At 56.8% G+C, this 16,093-nt stretch overlaps 5 protein-coding genes across 5 annotated transcripts; all 5 read right to left on the bottom strand.

The window, feature by feature from the left end:
• Positions 1-4: 4 nt before the first annotated feature.
• On the bottom strand, positions 5-2,917 carry QC763_300320 (uncharacterized protein; the record flags this gene model as incomplete). The annotated part of the gene is made up of 1 exon (XM_062910497.1): positions 5-2,917. The coding sequence occupies one exon, from the start codon at positions 2,915-2,917 to the stop codon at positions 5-7; it is 2,913 nt and encodes a 970-aa protein (XP_062766412.1).
• Positions 2,918-3,225: 308 nt separating this feature from the next.
• SMY2 (kinesin-like protein) lies at positions 3,226-8,305 on the bottom strand. Its single transcript, XM_062910496.1, has 3 exons — positions 7,940-8,305; positions 3,916-7,868; positions 3,226-3,851 (listed from the first exon to the last, which is right to left on the bottom strand). Exons 1-3 carry the CDS (start codon positions 8,047-8,049, stop codon positions 3,532-3,534), a joined length of 4,383 nt encoding a protein of 1,460 aa, XP_062766411.1. The 5' UTR covers positions 8,050-8,305; the 3' UTR covers positions 3,226-3,531.
• Positions 8,306-8,567: 262 nt separating this feature from the next.
• On the bottom strand, positions 8,568-10,005 carry QC763_300300 (uncharacterized protein; the record flags this gene model as incomplete). Its single annotated transcript, XM_062910495.1, has 3 exons — positions 9,580-10,005; positions 8,923-9,508; positions 8,568-8,856 (listed from the first exon to the last, which is right to left on the bottom strand). Exons 1-3 carry the CDS (start codon positions 9,914-9,916, stop codon positions 8,568-8,570), a joined length of 1,212 nt encoding a protein of 403 aa, XP_062766410.1. The 5' UTR covers positions 9,917-10,005.
• A 240-nt stretch (positions 10,006-10,245) lies between these two features.
• Positions 10,246-11,855, bottom strand: QC763_300290 (uncharacterized protein). The gene is made up of 3 exons (XM_062910494.1): positions 11,378-11,855; positions 11,080-11,302; positions 10,246-11,011 (listed from the first exon to the last, which is right to left on the bottom strand). The coding sequence occupies exons 1-3, from the start codon at positions 11,576-11,578 to the stop codon at positions 10,305-10,307; spliced, it is 1,131 nt and encodes a 376-aa protein (XP_062766409.1). The 5' UTR covers positions 11,579-11,855; the 3' UTR covers positions 10,246-10,304.
• Positions 11,856-13,386: 1,531 nt separating this feature from the next.
• On the bottom strand, positions 13,387-16,052 carry QC763_300280 (uncharacterized protein; the record flags this gene model as incomplete). The annotated part of the gene is made up of 2 exons (XM_062910493.1): positions 13,387-14,420; positions 14,485-16,052. The coding sequence occupies 2 exons, from the start codon at positions 16,050-16,052 to the stop codon at positions 13,994-13,996; spliced, it is 1,995 nt and encodes a 664-aa protein (XP_062766408.1). The 3' UTR covers positions 13,387-13,993.
• Positions 16,053-16,093: the final 41 nt, after the last annotated feature.

The raw sequence follows: 16,093 nt of genomic DNA, 5'->3' as shown, positions 1-16,093 counted from the left end.
CTACCTACTTTAGTCCCTCCAGCAAGCCTTTGAGTCTATCCCACTCTTCCGTGTCCTCCCAGGCCTCTTTGCCCTTGCCCATGACACTTCTGACGGCCAACCGAGCCTTGCCCTTCCACTTGCCCCCGATTTCGGGAACCTCCTCGCCATAGTTCTCGAGGACCGAGACCAGTTCATCTGTTCTCTCGACAACGAGAGCCCACGCATCCTTGTCCTCCAACCAGTTCCTGCTCTTCCCATCAGGCCCTGTGCTGCTGGCACCGGGGAGCAGGCCACCGCCAGCACCGCCCATGGCAGCGCGCCAGGCCTTTTCAGCCGCGTCAATGGCGCCCGCAAAGTCTCTCTTCCAAACTCGCTCTCTGGTGATGAGCTCCCAGAACTCAGAACGGGCTGTAGTCAGGGGAACAATCGACGTCTCCAAGAACTGCACCACCGCTCTCTCGGTCGATCCACGAGGGGGGTCGTAGATGCCCGTTCCAGCCGGCTTCTCCACAGACAACACAGCCTCGTTGAGCAGTAGCCTCAAAACATCAACATCAACCGCGTCCTCGCTCTTCCTGATCCTAACCACATGCTGCAAGCCGAGAAGAACCTCCTGGACAGCAATCGGTCGCAGCCGAGAGGCCAGGGTAATAACATTGTCCCAGATGCGCCAGTTGTCATGCGAAATCGAAGCCCCCTTCTTGTAGGCATGCAATGACTGGGTCAGCAAAGTCTTTGGGTCCTTTGCCTCCTTCTTCTCAACCGTCTCCTCGTCTTCATCATCACCAGGGACAGCTGCTGACTCGGCTGACACGCCGTTCTCGTTTTGCTGCCTCAACTCCTTGACCCGCTCGACATAGAGACTGTAAAAGGCGCTGCCAAGGTTACTCCACGTCCTGGCATCCTCGCCGCCATTGGAGTCGGAAGATGAGATGGCTCTGCTAAACGCCTCAGCGGCATCGGCAAACTCTCCCATGCGCAAGCTGATGTCTCCCAGACGGTTCCACAACTCGTTGCTCAGCCTGTTGACGTGCACCGCCTGTTTGTACGCATCTCGGGCGCTGAGCAGATCCTTTTGTTGCAAGTAGTATTCTCCTAAAGACTTTTGGGCTCTGGCATATCGTTGACCCGAAATCTCCCAGGCCCGCTCGTAGTATTTCTTTTCGTTCTCAAGGTCTCCAAGAAGACACCACAGGCGAGGGGCGTTGGAGGGCGGTGGCGTCCGCTGGGGGCCATGGTAGTCGGCCTCTCTGATCTTGTCAAGGTCCACGTCTTCCTCGTCTGCGTCTTGCTCCGAGTTCTCAGGGGCGGTTCCCGTCTTGTTGAATAGCCTCCACCGGAGGATAGCCTTTGCCCTGGCCTCTCCATCCTTTCCGCGCCCGCCTTCGTCTTCCCTCGCGGCATTACTGGCATAGCAAAGTGCCACCTCTGCCCACAGGCGAAGGCGCTTGAAGATCTCCATGGCGGACACCAGCGATCCGACACCAGCCCAGGAGTAGGCCAGCTCTGACTCCAGATGCCATCGTGGTGGCGAGCTCAACGTGTGAATGTACTGCAATCTGACTTCTGGAGGTGCTGTCTCTGACGGTTTGGCGGTGGGGAAGAAGGATTTTGGCTTGTTGTCGACGGGGGCAGCTTCGTCGCCATGCACAGAGACCTTGATTTCCGGTACCCCATTCTCCTCCCCTCCCTCCTTTTCCTCTTGCGTCTGGGCACGCTCCGGCTGTGTGGTATCAACAACGACCTGATCCACCACCGCCTGCATCTGCAGCACCCCTCTCTCCATCGTCCTGCTCCTGTGTACCTCAATCCTCGACCTCACCAGCAGCGCATGCGTATAAATCTGCCAGTTTGTCTTGCCCTGATCCGAGATGACCCTCACCGCAAAAGGCAACACCTCCTCCGAGGTCAAAGTGTCCGCCGGTGAGAACGCATCTTTGAGCGTGGCCTCCGCCAACAAGATAATCTGATCCAGCGGCGCGAGCTGCGGCTGCTCATCCGGTTTGATATCCCTCAACTCCACCGGCACATCCTCCTTCTCATCATCCCTCTCCCCGATATCCGTCTCTCCCCCCTCTTTATCAAACTTCAACTCCTCCAACAAAGTATCATCATTCAACTTCAGCCCCTCGGGCCTCACCTCCCCACCCCCGCTCTCAAACGCCCCCTTACTCCTCGCCAAAACAACAAGTTGACTCGTGCTCCTCTCCTGAAACTTCGTCCTTCTACCCAAAGCTCCAGTAAGCGTATAAACAAACCCCCTCTCCCTCCTCGCCTCCTCCAGCACCCCCCTAGCCTTCTTCTCCTGCCCAAGCATAATCCAGACCATGGCCCTCTCGACCAACGCCTCCCCGTCCTTTTCCTGTCCCCCCTCCAGCGCCCGCTCAATCTCCGCCCTCAAACTGGGCACCTCACACCACTGCAACCCCTTGTTGAAACTGCTCCCGCTCCCCAAACTCGGCTCCGTCAAGAGCTTGTAATGCCAGACATTCACCCTCAACCTCTCCTTCTCATCATCGCCCAACCCCAACAAAACCCACCTCGCCAACCCAAAAAGTTCCAACAGCGGGACATACGCGTACACCCCCACGCCATCCACCTGCAGCTCCGCCAGGCATCTCCTCGCGAGATCCTTCCTCTCATTCTCAGTCGTCCCAAACGCTTTCTCGACCCGAGAGAGGAGGGTGTCGTCAAGCACAGGGCCGGTGACATTCCCCTGCAAGAAAGCGTTAAAAGCGGCTAGTCCGACAATTTTGCTGTTGCTGTTGCTGTTGTGATTCTGGTCCTGTGGTGGTGGTGATGGCGACTGCTGCTGGTGGACATAGCTCCGAATCAGCGCTTTGCCTGGTTCAGACAGCAAAACCTCGAGGTATTTGCCTTGCTCCACAAGCTCAGGCAAGGAGGAAACGGGGGTATCGCCGTTTTGTGACCCCATTGTGAAATGATTTTATCCTATTCCAATCCGGTGAAAGGAAAGAGGAAAAAAAAGAAAAAAGGAAAGTGTGGTGCAAAAGGGTATGATACGGAAAACCACCTCCCACTTGTGCCCCTCCATTTTTGCGATCTCAAAAATAAAGTGGGGCGCACCGTTCACACTGTGTAGCCATGGCGGGGTTGTTACCTTTGGTGAGCTCCTGGATTACATAAGACACCCCGGGGCACCAACTTCAGCCTTGCGCTTCCTTATCTGCATACGGCTGCCCTCCCCCCAACCAACATATCTTCCAACAGTCATGACAAAATCACGCAGATGGCGAACCAACGTACATTCGGAATAACTATTCCTCGCTCCATATTTTTGGTGTCGAGGCAAGCGCTACATACTCAACACAGTTACTGCTACATGTAATACTCGCTCAGGGCTTGCCATGCCAACTGGCTACGCTGTCAACAAGAGATGCACCAAAAACGGACTGCATGTAACCCATCATGCCCCCCGCCCCCCCTTCCCTCCGTCTGTTACTTCATTCCTCCTTTGAACTGCAGCGCCTTGAAGTAGTTCTCGGCTCCAACGTCGACACGGTCAGCGGGGTCAGCGGCGAGAGGATCCTATTTCTTGCCCTTCTTCTTGCTGGGGACCACACGGAAGCCAGGCAGCGCCGCCTCCTCCTTTGTAGCCTGCGCACTGCTGCTGCCCTTCTTGGCCACTTCGCTCCAGCCGTTGTTGCTGACCATCTTGGCATCGCTGGGCATCGACGCCACCGTCGAGTCCTTCTCGATGATGCCCTTGTCCGCCAGCTTCTTGCGGCGCACAAACTCCATGGCAAAGTCCTTGCCGTTCAGAGTGTACTCGCAACTGTACACAACGTCCGAGATAATATCGGGCTGATCAAGCGGCATTTCCAACAAAGTATTAGTGAGGCCGTCGGCTACGCACGCATTCAGTTAGCAACGTGAACATCAGAAAAGAAACGACAAGAAGTCAAGACTTACCCTCCTTGATAGCACCACGCGTCAGCTCACGGCGGACCCAGTTCTTGAACTCGTCAAGGGCAAGGTTTCTGGCATCTTTGAGCGATGTCTGGGCAGGCTTGGGTGTGGCCTTGGGCGCAACCGGTGTGGCCGAGGGCTTGATGCCGGTGGTGCTAGCAGACCGGTTCTGAGCAGCGGGACCCGTAGGAACCTTGACCTTGCCGCCAGCCCCCACAGTAGACCATCCACCTCCAGTCATGGCTTGTGTCGCGGGGCCAGCGGGCGCAATACCAGCGGGCGACGACGTCTTGCTGGCAAGATCGGCATAACGCTTGCCAAGAGCGGCACCGGCAGCAGCGCTGGCCTGGCGATCAGCCTCCTTGGCCTTCTGCTTGCGCAGCTCCTCCTCACGCTGAATGTCGGCCAGAGTCTTCTTGGAGGGAGTGCTGGCAGACACGGGAGTCTTGACGACCGTGGGCTGCTTCCAGGGGCTGCCACTGGCCGCGCTGACTGGCGAGCCGGTACCCCAGGTACTAGTGGCAGGAAGACCGATACTGGCAGCAGCAGCCGCCTTCTCACGCGCCAGAAGAGCTGCCGTCTCTTGCTCGAGTGCCGCGCGTCTAGCGGCGGCTGCGGCCTCCTCCTTCTTGGCAGCCTTCTTGGCCTCGGCCTCTTGAATTTCCTTCAGACTTGGGCCCTTGTGAGCCTCAGCACCAGGCTGAGGAGCCCAGGGAGCGGTAGGGGGAGGGGCAAGAGGGGCACCCTCAGAAGACGTGTCAGGAGTTCCAGAGGCGGACCGATCGCCATACTGACTAGGGAGGTTGGAAGCAGGACGCTGCGCCGTGGGAGCAGGCAGAGGGGCGTTTTGCGGGGGGGGGAAGGGCATTGGAAGGCCAGAAGCAGAAGGCTTCTGCGCCGACTTGGCGTTATCGGCCTGCGTCTTACGCACCTTCTCGGTCAGAGACAGTTCAGACTGGGCTGGGGCAGCAGCCTTCCTGGCGACAGCGGGCTCGGGGGCCGCTACGAGAGTCTCGGGAGCAGCAGGAGCGGGCACGGGAGCTGAAATGGGAGCGGGGGCAGAATCAGCCGGCGCTGGCTCTTCTTGCTTGACAACCTCGTCGATGACCTTGCAGGCCTGGGCAGTGGCAGTGGCGGCCGCCTCTTCAGCATCACGCTCAGAGCGGAGATCTTGAAACTGGAGGAGCCTGTCCTTGAAGCCCTCGGAGTCTTGCTGAAGCTGGTCGACATGAGGCAGTTGGCTCTGGAGGCCACCATCGGCAGCATTGGCACCCCCTGACTGCGAGGGGAAAACGGCCGGCAGTGACCCGGTGGCCTGCATGTTGGCGAGCATCTGGCGCTCACTGAGGTTCAAATCCGCAGGAAAAAGGTCGGCAGAAGGACCAATGGGGGGCTGCGCAGGACCGGGGGCGATGCCAGCACCCGAATCAAAAAAAGGGGCGCCCGGAACCATGGGACCAATGGGAGGCTGAGGAGGCATGGTGATGGGAGACGTCATGCTGCCAAAGCTGGGCTGACTCTGCAGGCTGTGGATGCTGGAGTGGTGCTGGAGCGTGCTGGGCACAGAGGTTTGGAGGGGATGGCGGGAAAACTGAGCCAGCTCTCGCGCTCTGGCATGATACATTTGTTCCTCCTGCTTACGGCGTTCAAGGTCATTCTGCTGAGCAGCGGTAAGGGTGCGGCCGAAGGAAGGGAAGGCGTTCTGAAGGGGCGGGACAGGATCAGACACTCCAGGACCGTAGCCCCCAGTGGGAGGAGCAGGGCCATGAGGGATACCCATTTGCGGCACGAGGAAAGGCTCCCGGGAGTTTCCGATGCGCCGGATAAGCTGACCAAGAGGCTCAAAGTCACGATCCTCCAGCCGTTTGACCCGAAGGTCAGGCGTGAAGAAGTTCGCCTTGTACCAGTCATTCATCTCGAGACCGCTGAAGGGCCCTTGAACTACTTGCTGGGGATCGAGATAAACCCAGCGCATCCTGTCCGGCATGACCATGGTTCTGACCGAGCCCGGATCTCCTCCAGCCTGGCCAGAGACGAAGGAAGGACCGCCGGTAGTGGGGAATGACTGGCCCGGGGCGGTGCTCGTGAGACCCTGCTGGTCTTGATCGGGGGCGGAGAAAGGAGAACGGGTCTGGTCAGGAGTCGAATACATATCCTCAAAGGCAGCCCGGTTGCCCCGGACAGGACTAGTGGCTTCACGGGGCAAACCAATGGCACCACGGCCAATAGCACCCAGAGGATTGGCTTGACGAAGATCAGGGATAGAATCAGCGAGCCCGTCTTGGTCGTGAGGGTGGATTGGAGCCTGCATGGCCGTCGGGAAAAGAGACTCGAGCTTTCCACGGGCAAGTCTCGAGGTAGTGGGCACGCCGAAGACGCTGTTGAGACCGCCCAGGCCAGGGGACGGGAGATCGGTAATGGGCCCGAAAATGCCAGGTCCGAACGGGTTGAAAGATCGATCACGATCGGGAGTGCCAACAGAGGGTGCAGAAGGCCAACCGCCCAGATGGTTCACAGCGGGGAAGCCCTTGGCACCGACACTAGAGGTCTGGCTCCGATCGCTGCCGTCAAAGGGGCCAGTAGCCCCGAAAGAACGAGGAAGCGTGCTGTAGCCAGAATGGTTGTCAGGGGCTGGGCCGGGCTGGTTGTTGCGGAGAGTATCGTGGTGCTGACGGTCGTGATGGTCGTCTTGCTGCTCCTCGCGGCCGTCCACCGCAGTGGGGCTGCGGAAAGGGTTCGTGTCCGAGGGACTGTTTGGGCCATGTCCATCCACACGGTCACCAAGACGCAGATTAGCCATGCCAAAGTCGCCGGCGCTTCCCTTCACAGGGGTGTCGAAAACACTGTTGCCGCGCAGCGGCTGGGCCGAGGCCAGAGGCGGACTGTTGTCCTGAGCCCCGCCCAAAGCTGCACTGCCAGATGCACCATCGTCCCGGTTCGTAAACGGGTCTGTATCAGTCCGCTGGCGAGGACGCCAGCTGGCGGCATCACTTGCTTTGGGCGCTGCGCTCTCAGTCGAGTCCTTCGGGATCAGGTGCGCAAGACGACTCCCGCCCGAAGATGGGAAGCGCTTCTCGGCAGTGGTGGGCGTGGGAATGGCAAAGTTGCCAAATGCCCCACCACCGATTCCAGAACTCGAGGTGGGCGTGCCTGGGCCCCAGAGAGAACTAGCACTGCCAAAGCCAGTCGGACCGCCTGTGTTGGCACGCAGTGCAAAAGGTTGATTCTTGGCCGGAGCCTCGCGTAAATTGTGGTCCTCTTCTGGCTCATCCGTCATCTCTTTGACCTCGGCCGTGTTGCGGCGGGGAAACCACTCATCCCGGGAGAAGCGAGAGGCTGTCGGCGAGGCCACAGACGCAGATGGAAACGGGTTCGTGTCAGCCGTCTCCCTACGCCTGGTCACAGGGCGGGAGGTCGACGGGGAGGCGAGAGGGTAATTCGAGGCGCTCACAGACGTCTTGCGACCGTTGATGCCCCCGCCTTGAGGGGTGCTCCCCTCTTGGGGCTGTTTCGGCTGAGGTGGCTTCATGGTCGAGTTCACATCAGTCGAAAACATGAGGCGCTCCTCCTCGGTCATGTCCTCTAAACCGATGGGCTTGACACTGCCATCTGCGTCCCAACACACGCTGGGATCCTGTGGGGCATGGCCCGAGTCGCCACTTTTGCCCCATGGACGAGCAGAGGGTTGGCTACCGTTCAAATGGCCCGGGTTCCAATTCGGCTCCAAAAGACTGGAGACATCCATCTTGGCGGGTTCAATACTATTGAAGATGTCGAGCAGCTCCTCCCTGGTGTATTTCGCGGCCCCCTCCCCAAAGCCTGGCTGGCTGTTTGGATACGAAGAAGGCGTGTCGGAAACGGAAGACTGCATGAGATCGGCGGGGTTGGACGAGAGGTTTTGGTTGAAGGGAGTGGTGGAGGGTCGGCGGAAAGTCCTAGTCCCATTCGAGCGCGGCCTGGCACCCCATATTAGCCTCGAGGCACGAGGGTGATGTCACGTAGCATGTATGTATTCTGATCATCTTACCATTCACCGCTCCCACCAGTACGTCCCGCGTCGACTCGTCCGTTTCCTCTGGAATCTCGGGTTTGGCCGGCGGCGGCAGAGGCGAAGCTGGAAGACAGGCCTGTAGGCATGATGTCTGATGTCGTCGGAGAGCTGGATGGCCAGGGGGTGGTTGGTGGTGGTTGTTTGAGGGATTGACGGGGTCGGGGATCGAGAGTCGAGAGTCGAGATTCGACAAGGAGGCTACAGAATAAAATAATCGTAGTGCTGGAGCTACCAGTGGCAATGCTGCAGGTGGGGAGCGAGAGAGGGTGTAATGTGTGCGGTCGTCAGAAGTTGGTGACAGCGGAGATCGAATCAAGTCGAGTCGAAAGCTTTCCCGATTTTGCAAAGTTTCGAGTGGTCGTGGAAACTTAGAATGCCGAGCTAGGCCCACTTTGGCCTGAGCCCGTGACCAGACCCGTGACCTCTGCCATACAAAACTGTGGAACGGCACAGTTTAGACTCCAGCCATTTGCCCTACATGGCGCTCCTCCGCGCACTGCCTAGCACTGTGCGCGTTTCAACAATGTATTTTCGACTGTTCGTTTTCTTCATTTTTCTTTCTTCTTGTACGTGCAGACAACAATGACGTGTTTGTTACCGACAATTACTCCCCCACCTCCCTCACCTCCCTCACCTGATAGTCCAACATCTCATTCGAAGCACACGAGTTCTCATCCACCATCTTGCTCGACGTCTCTATACCGGCCACCGGCACACGGTACTCCAACTGGGTCCCTGGGAATGGCAGATATTCTGGGAGCAGCCCGAGCTGTCGAAGAACCGTTCCCTGGTCCCAAGCAATGTGTTCGTGGTAGAGCTTATCGCCGCGAATGTTGACAATGCTGGTCATGGGCACACTCAGCTTCCTTCCGGTAGGGGGAATTCCAGGGATCCTTCGGTCTCATCGTCAGCCTCTTTTCACCTTGTGCTTGTCTTGCTTCGGCCACTATGCAACTTACAGCCAGTCAATGGTTCTGGTGTGAGTGCACTGAAACAGAAACTCGTCCACCACCCGGTCAATGCCCACGGTGCGGCTCACCAGCTCGAGTTTGGCGTCGTCGGGGTTGCTGAAGATAAAGTGGTCCCGGTAAAACCTCGTCAGGGCTGCTCGCCCGATGCCACCCGTCAAGGTGGGCACATGGTTCACATAGGGCTCATCCACCATCGTCTTCATTGTTTCCTCCACACTGCGGTCTTCAAACTCGAACCGCGTGTGCTCGTCCCATATAGCTTCCAGGTCAAAGTACGGGCCCTTCGTTTTGGGCTTGAGAAAAGACAAGCAGCGAGTGTGGGAGACGGAAACGGCGCTCGCCAAAAATGATGCATGACTTGGCAGAGCAAAGAGGTGGTCTTTGGCAGACGGGTAGGTGTAGATGGTCACCCCCGGAACATGTCTGCTGGGACGAGTGTTCCCAGCCAGGTGGGCAAGAACCGGGACGTGCGATGCTTCGCTTGGTGACCAGCCATAAAAGATGACTGCCTTGATCTGAGGAAATTCCTTGACAGCATCGAGGAGATGCCTGGAGATGTGCTCGTGGTGAAATGCTACGATGCCATAGTCAGTCTTGTTCCAGACGACAAATGAGCCTCTCTGTGACGGCTTGGCCATGACCTACCAATCAAGCCAATTTCTTCGCCCTGGCATTCTGGCGTCGCTCTCAGTTTATCAACAGCCTCGGTGAGCTGGTTCTTGAGCTCAAGCACTCTGTCGACGCGATCGTGTTGCTCCCTCTGGACCAGACCTACCCCCACCTCGGCCACCGCATATCCCTCTTCTGCCCATTTCTTGGTCGGGTGCGGATCCAGTGTTTGGCTAACGCGGTCGTCGTGCACCTCATAGTCGTCGCCAGAGACAATGATGAGGCCAGGCCCAGTTCCCCGCCGAGAAAGCGGGGTATGTATCCTGACGCACGGATAGCTTGTGTGGTCGTAGCTCACCATGATGGCTGACATGTGCTGATTTTTGGAGGTGAGATGACACAGTTACAGTGAACAGACTCTGCTTCTGTTGCGCCCGCAAACTCGGCCTCATCCAGAAGGTCGGCTATCGATTTCTCAGTGAGCGATGCAACACAGCTCCATCGGCAATGAAACCCGGCCATGGCTCAACGGCAGGGTCGGCAGGGTTGACGCCCCTCCTCTTTGGCCACTTCCTTTTCGGTCTCTTTTAGCGAGTGCGCCGTTTAAGCCTCCACTTCTCCGCCGCCTCAACTGCCGCGCCGGCAATCTGGGGTAGTGTCTGTGAACAAAAACAAAAAACAAACAAGAAAATAACAAGGATGGATACATTGACGCTGTCGGTGTTTAATTACAACAGGTGGTTAGGCATCGTTCTGCCAATCTACTTCCGGGCAGCTGGGCCTTGCTCTGCCTCGACGTCCAGCTTCGCGGTACTGCTGCCGTCGTAGCTGTCCAGGTCCATGTACGCATCGCCGTCCAGCTTCTTGCCATTGACACTCACCATCCGAAACACAGCCCCCCGATCACACCTGAAATCGGCACCCTCCTCTTCCCCGTTCAGCTTCCCCTTTTTGCTGCCCGCAGTCATCCTGCCCAGACTCCTACTCCCGGCTCGGTTATGGGAATATCCTGCCGCCGTCGAGCCCCCGTTCTTCCAGAACTTGACCAGCGACTTCAACCATGGCACGCAACCGCAAATAACTCCCAAATGCACCTCGACGGCCGTCCAGATCCAGAGGTGAAACCCCTCCCAAGTCACGTCGTATGTCCTTTCCACCACATGCCAGATCCAGTACAGTCGCAAAATGGCCCCAATGACAACCACGCCCCCAAACGAGAATAGGACGATGAGCGCGATGCGTTGCGAGAGCGGGAGACGGGCCTTGTACAAGGTCGGCAGTGGCAAAATCCAGACCAAGAAATCGGACAACACGGTCAGGGACGCCTGGGTTATGAGCGGCGGGCCCTCGGGGACGCAGTCTGACTTGCTGAAGATGATGTTCCAGTAGGAAGATGTTGGCCGGCATTGGGTGAAGAGGACGACGATGAAGGCCGAGTTGAACAGGGCGACAAACGCAATGGTGCCCTCTGTTGTGGTCATGTCAGCACCATATCAACGACCAACGTACTACCAGAACGGCAAGAGAACAACGCACGAGTGAGCTTTCGGAACCACGACCCTTGGGGCGCAAGACGGAGGTAGCTGATCAGGATAGACACCTTGGCAAAGCTGGTCGCGAAGACAAATAGAGCCTGCACGGCCATGGACACCTTGCGGTTGGATACGATGGTCTCATACTTGAGATCCCAGATATGAAGGCTCCAGCCGTACAGGGAGGATGCCAGAATGACGCACACTGTTACTCCCGTTCCGCACAGCTAGGTACCAGTCAGGTCAGAAAACGGTCAGATCCTGCCAAAGCTACTCCGAGAATAGGGGCATATAAAACATACAGCGGCGGCTACCATGAACCAATCGTCGGATTCGACCTTGCCCATGATGCTGATACGGACGTAGAAACGGAGGAGTAGAACGATGAGGGCGATGGGAAGCATGATGAGCTGGATGATCAGAAGAGCCGGACCTCTCGTCTCAGGATTCTCATAATTGGCTGGAGGCCAGCTGGCTCTGACCTCGGGTGGTGGTAATCTCATGGCGCCTGGCTTGTTGTCCCTTGCCCGCCCAAATCGTAGTAATCCCCGAATCCAGTTTCTTTAGCGTGGACCTCTTTCTTTCCCCGACCTTGCGGTCGAGAAGAATGCCGAGATTCGCGCCGGTGATCTCCCTGCCCGGTTGGTGTTGATGTGCCTATGTATGTACAAAGTCGACGGGGATGTGAAGGACAGAAAACCGGGACAAGACGGGACGGCTTGTGGCTGCAGGTGATTGTCGCCTACAAGGCTGCATAAAGGAATATCAAAAGAAGGAAACGGGAACCAGAAAGCCCAGAGGAGAGGAACCGTTCGGTAAAGGAAGGCTGGCCCTCATATATACCGCGTCCATATTTGGCACTCGTTTGCTGGGCGTTGCACTCATGGCCTGGGGAGGAGGCGGGCACACAGACAATCTTCCTCACACTAATTCCCCACCGCCCCCTTGTGCTTTTCACCATTTATCGACGCGACAGTCAGATGCTCCAGAAGAGGTAACGGAGAAAAAAACCACCAACACTAGCGGGATGCCAACCGATGTCACCTTCGACACGGCGGCTTGGCCCCCCTTCGCCAGTCGACGACCAGCTTGAAAATCGCACCCGAATGCTGCAGCCAGGTGAGCTAACCAGTTTTGTGTCGGTCGTTCTCTCGCTTGTTGAGAGACGTTGGGATAACAACAGGGTGATCCCCGGCTTCGCTTTGCCCCCCAACTGCAAGAGCCTCTGTTGCTGGCTGTCGAGCCAAGGGCCCAGCATCGGCTTCTTCATCTCTCAAGATGCGACAGACCCGCCGATTGCCAATGCTCGAGGGCGCTCCGGGAGTGAAGAAAACCGGGGACCCTCCCAAATGCCTCACCTCACCAGGCTGCTGGTACCCTCACACTGCGCAGAAAATGTCACGGTGACCAACGATACCCCTGAACCCATCCGTGGCTGTCAATCTCAAACATCCACCCAAGCCAGCTTCCCCTTCGAGTACCGGGACATTGAAGAGCCTATCGCTGCAGCTTACAACTCGCTACCTAACAACGGCTATGAACTCGTCAGCTAGCGTTTCTTGGATATCATTCAGAAAAGATACGCACGGCCTTGCCCGTCATGGCGCGTCTCGTCGCTCACAACCGATTGATCACGCTTTCTTTTTCCTGACCCGAGAGGCCCCGCTTTCTCCAATCTTTTGAACGATTTTGACAGATTCCACGGCTCCATGCGGATCGTGGAGAAGAAGACTGGAGACGGAGAGAGAGGCGGAAAGAGGAGTTTCTTCTCCGAGAATCCACGGCATCCTCAACATCTCCAGCGTTACTGCGGCTCCACCTACGCCGGGCAGGCTCCATTCCGGCTAACGGACAATGGATAGATAACATGGCCGCCCGGGCTCAAGACTATGAGCAGACACCAAACCTCATCAGGGAGATAAAGATCGAGGGTGTGAAACAAATTGGCTCACACAGGCAATACAGGCAGTTGTATATGTATGGACCACCTGGTGTACGATTCCCTGGGCAACCCGTTGCCAATGCTCTGGAAACTGATATGGAAGCAATATGCGTGGCGTGTATTTGACGGGAACTAGCGCAATGCGGCACACACTTGCAGCCCGAGAGAGCCAAAAAAAAAAAAAAAAAAAAAAAAAAAAAAAAAAAAGGAAAGAAAAAAAGAAAGAAAACGGGATAGACCAAGAACTCAAGTAGCTCGGATTCGGCAACGTCCTCGCTTCGAAGTTCATCACATCCTTTTGGGTTTGTTATTGCAATACATATCAGGTCCAACTTGCCTGTCAATATCTTTCCATTCTCTTCGGCAGGCTTTTCTTCCATTAGTAGATCGGAGTATCTGGGCCATGCTGCCCAAAGGATCAACTCTCGAACGCCGCCGGGGGCTGGTTCAGCTCGGTGTCTGGGCGTCAAAATGCACGTGGAATTCAGGGGGGGCCCGGCCGGGTCAGTGAGGTGATCCACCTGCAACTTGGAAAGGAAAACGCGGGGTGAAGCCAGGCCGAGATCCCGTCTGTTCATCGGTTTGGGCCGGGCAAGGTGCAAGACTGGCCCATATTGTATTATCAAGTCACTGACACTTCAATTGTGAGGAAGAATTTTATCATCAACTGAGCTGGATCGTCTACCCCCAAAACGTCTGCATCAACTGCCAAGCTGTCATGTGCAAAGATACTAGCAGACCCTCGATAACTTCCCCCTCAGTCAGTGTCCCTGACAAGGCTATTTTGATACGTGGAGCACGGAATGTCAAAGCACATGCAGCTCATGATACGCATCCACCTACGTGCATACGTACCAAACAAGAGAAAAGCAACATGCCCATTGTTTCGCAGATCCTCGCCGTTTTTTCTATGGTCTCTCCGACAAGGTATCCAAAAGCCCAATGTTTGAGCGAATCTTGATGTGCAACTCTAAGCTTAAGAAGCGACCATCACAATCCTCCCCTCGAGCTTGGGTCTAATCGCCCGTGTCCAGCTAACCTCACCCTCGCTGTCCTTGAGCCCCTCCACGCAGTCCTTGCCATCATCAACACCCGCAATACGACACCACTTCCTAAAGAACTTGCGCATCACCCTCAGCTCCCTGTCAGTGTCTCTGACTTCGGTCCGGTGTACGTCCTCATCCGGTGACTCTTCGTCGGACGAGTCGTCTTCTGCGTGACCAACTAAGGGGCTGACGCTTGATCTCCTTTCTCGGAGTTTGGCAGGTGTGAAATAGTCCCATCCCTTGTGCGAGTTGGTGGTGGTGTTGCCGTGTTTTCTCCTGTCTCCTGGCTGGCGGGTCTCGGTTGGTGACGCTGGCAAAGTGGGACAGCTGGAGGAAGTCTCTTGTACCACCTTGTCCCTATTTTGATGTCCTGTTAGTTTTCTGACGGGCTCTGCGCGTCCGAGTAAAGGGGGAAACAAACCAATGTCTTGCCAATGATGGACCCCATCTGGCCCACTTGTTCATGACAGTCAGCGCCATAAAATACTGCCTCAGCATCGCTGAGATCAGGATGCCGTTCTCTTCCGAAACAACCTCCTCGCAATCACCACCCTCGGATTGGATCAGCAAGGCTTTGTAGCCATCCTTTCCTCTGGCCATATACCCTCTAGTAGCCATGACATAGACCTTCTCCTTATCCAGCGGCTGACCGCCAATCTCCACCCACAACACCCTCTCCCCCACCGGCAGCGAAGGGTCAAACCTAAACTTGATATTCGACACCTGCGGAAACCTCCCCTCCAGCGCCGGGTACAAACTCACCCCGTTCTCCAGCGCGTCCCAGATATTCCTCCCCGCCGCCTTGATCACCACCACCGGATCCTCAAACGGGAAACAGTCCGTCACATCCTTCACCCTAACCGGACCCGGCGAGTAGATTTGATCCCCCCTTATCGTCCCCGCCGCCATCAGCGCACAGTCCGCCCCGTAATGCCCCCTCATGATATCACAAACCCAATTCCCAATGTTCGACTCTCTCGTCCTCACAGTCGTAAACCGCGCATCCAACGGCTCCGCCGTCCACCCAATCGGCTTCTCCAGACTCTTCTTAAGCTTCGCCGTCAAGCCCTCGACCAGCTTCTCCGTCTCCTGGTCCTTCTTGATCGCTCGTACAATGTCCCTCCGAACAATGTCCACGTCCCACTTCTTGGCCGTCCCTTCCAAGTCCTGATTCCGCCTCAGCTCGATATAACTCAGCTGTTTAAAATCCGCCCCTGATCTCAGCACATGGGTCCCGTTGATGTAACTATGCGCATAAAAGTGGTCGTGCCCGCCCAGAATAAGGTCAATCATGCCCCCTCCCAGATTCCTCGCAAGCTTGTTGTCGTTTGGCTCTCTTTGATGAGTGAGCGCGATAATCACGTCAGCGCCTTGCTCCTTCAGCTCCGGCACCAGCTCCTGCGCCACCTCACTGGCCGACCGGTAAACGATATCAGGCGGAAGGGAGTTGATCGTGTCCAACCACTCCCTTTCCCCGAGACCGATCAGCCCAATCTTGATCCCGTTTGACGTGGTGATCATGTGGGTCTTCTTCGCGTTACCCAGTGGGACCCCTTCGCCCAAAGCAGGATCAAGGACGTTGGCGAGGAGCCAGGGGAAGCGGCACTTGGAAGATAGATGGCGAAACTGCCTGACCCCAAAATCCAGGTCGTGGTTCCCCACGCAGGTGGCTAGGGTGCCGATGTTGTTCAGGATGGGGACCATGTGGGAGCCTTTGGTGATGGAAGATTCAAGGGAGGGGTTGAAGACGTCCCCCGAGAACAGGGGGACGAGGTCGGGGAGGTTGCTGTTGGGCTGGGGCGGGGAGCGGTATTCTTTTACTACTGTCATGAAGCGGGAGACGCCTCCGGCGGGTTCGGCCGAGGAGGAGTCGAGGTGGTAGACATCGTTGTAGTGGAGAATGCGGACGTCGGGGGGGTCGTTGACCGTGTCACGGCCCGAGGCAAAGGTGACGGTTGGTTCGGCGGTGGGGGTGTGAGATGCACTCATTTTGCTGGTGATTGGCCAAGACCAGATGAGTATGCCTTGAC

The sequence above is a fragment of the Podospora pseudopauciseta genome, chromosome 3 (genome assembly GCF_035222475.1).
Source record: "Podospora pseudopauciseta strain CBS 411.78 chromosome 3, whole genome shotgun sequence".
NCBI classification, from domain to species: domain Eukaryota; kingdom Fungi; phylum Ascomycota; class Sordariomycetes; order Sordariales; family Podosporaceae; genus Podospora; species Podospora pseudopauciseta.
Note: the sequence above shows the minus strand (reverse complement) of the source record. Positions and strands in the feature narration are given on the sequence as shown.

Bases quoted from the DNA above. Each gene is read 5' to 3' on its own strand.
- QC763_300290 (XM_062910494.1), bottom strand. From the start codon at position 11,578: ATGAGATTACCACCACCCGAGGTCAGAGCCAGCTGGCCTCCAGCCAAT. The intron at 11,303-11,377 runs GTATGTTTTATA...ACTGGTACCTAG, and splicing joins GGTTCATGGTAGCCGCCGCT to CTGTGCGGAACGGGAGTAAC. The intron at 11,012-11,079 runs GTGCGTTGTTCT...TGACCACAACAG, and splicing joins GTGGTTCCGAAAGCTCACTC to AGGGCACCATTGCGTTTGTC.
- SMY2 (XM_062910496.1), bottom strand. From the start codon at position 8,049: ATGCCTACAGGCCTGTCTTCCAGCTTCGCCTCTGCCGCCGCCGGCCAA. The intron at 7,869-7,939 runs GTAAGATGATCA...ATGGGGTGCCAG, and splicing joins ACTGGTGGGAGCGGTGAATG to GCCGCGCTCGAATGGGACTA. The intron at 3,852-3,915 runs GTAAGTCTTGAC...ATGCGTGCGTAG, and splicing joins GCGTGGTGCTATCAAGGAGG to CCGACGGCCTCACTAATACT.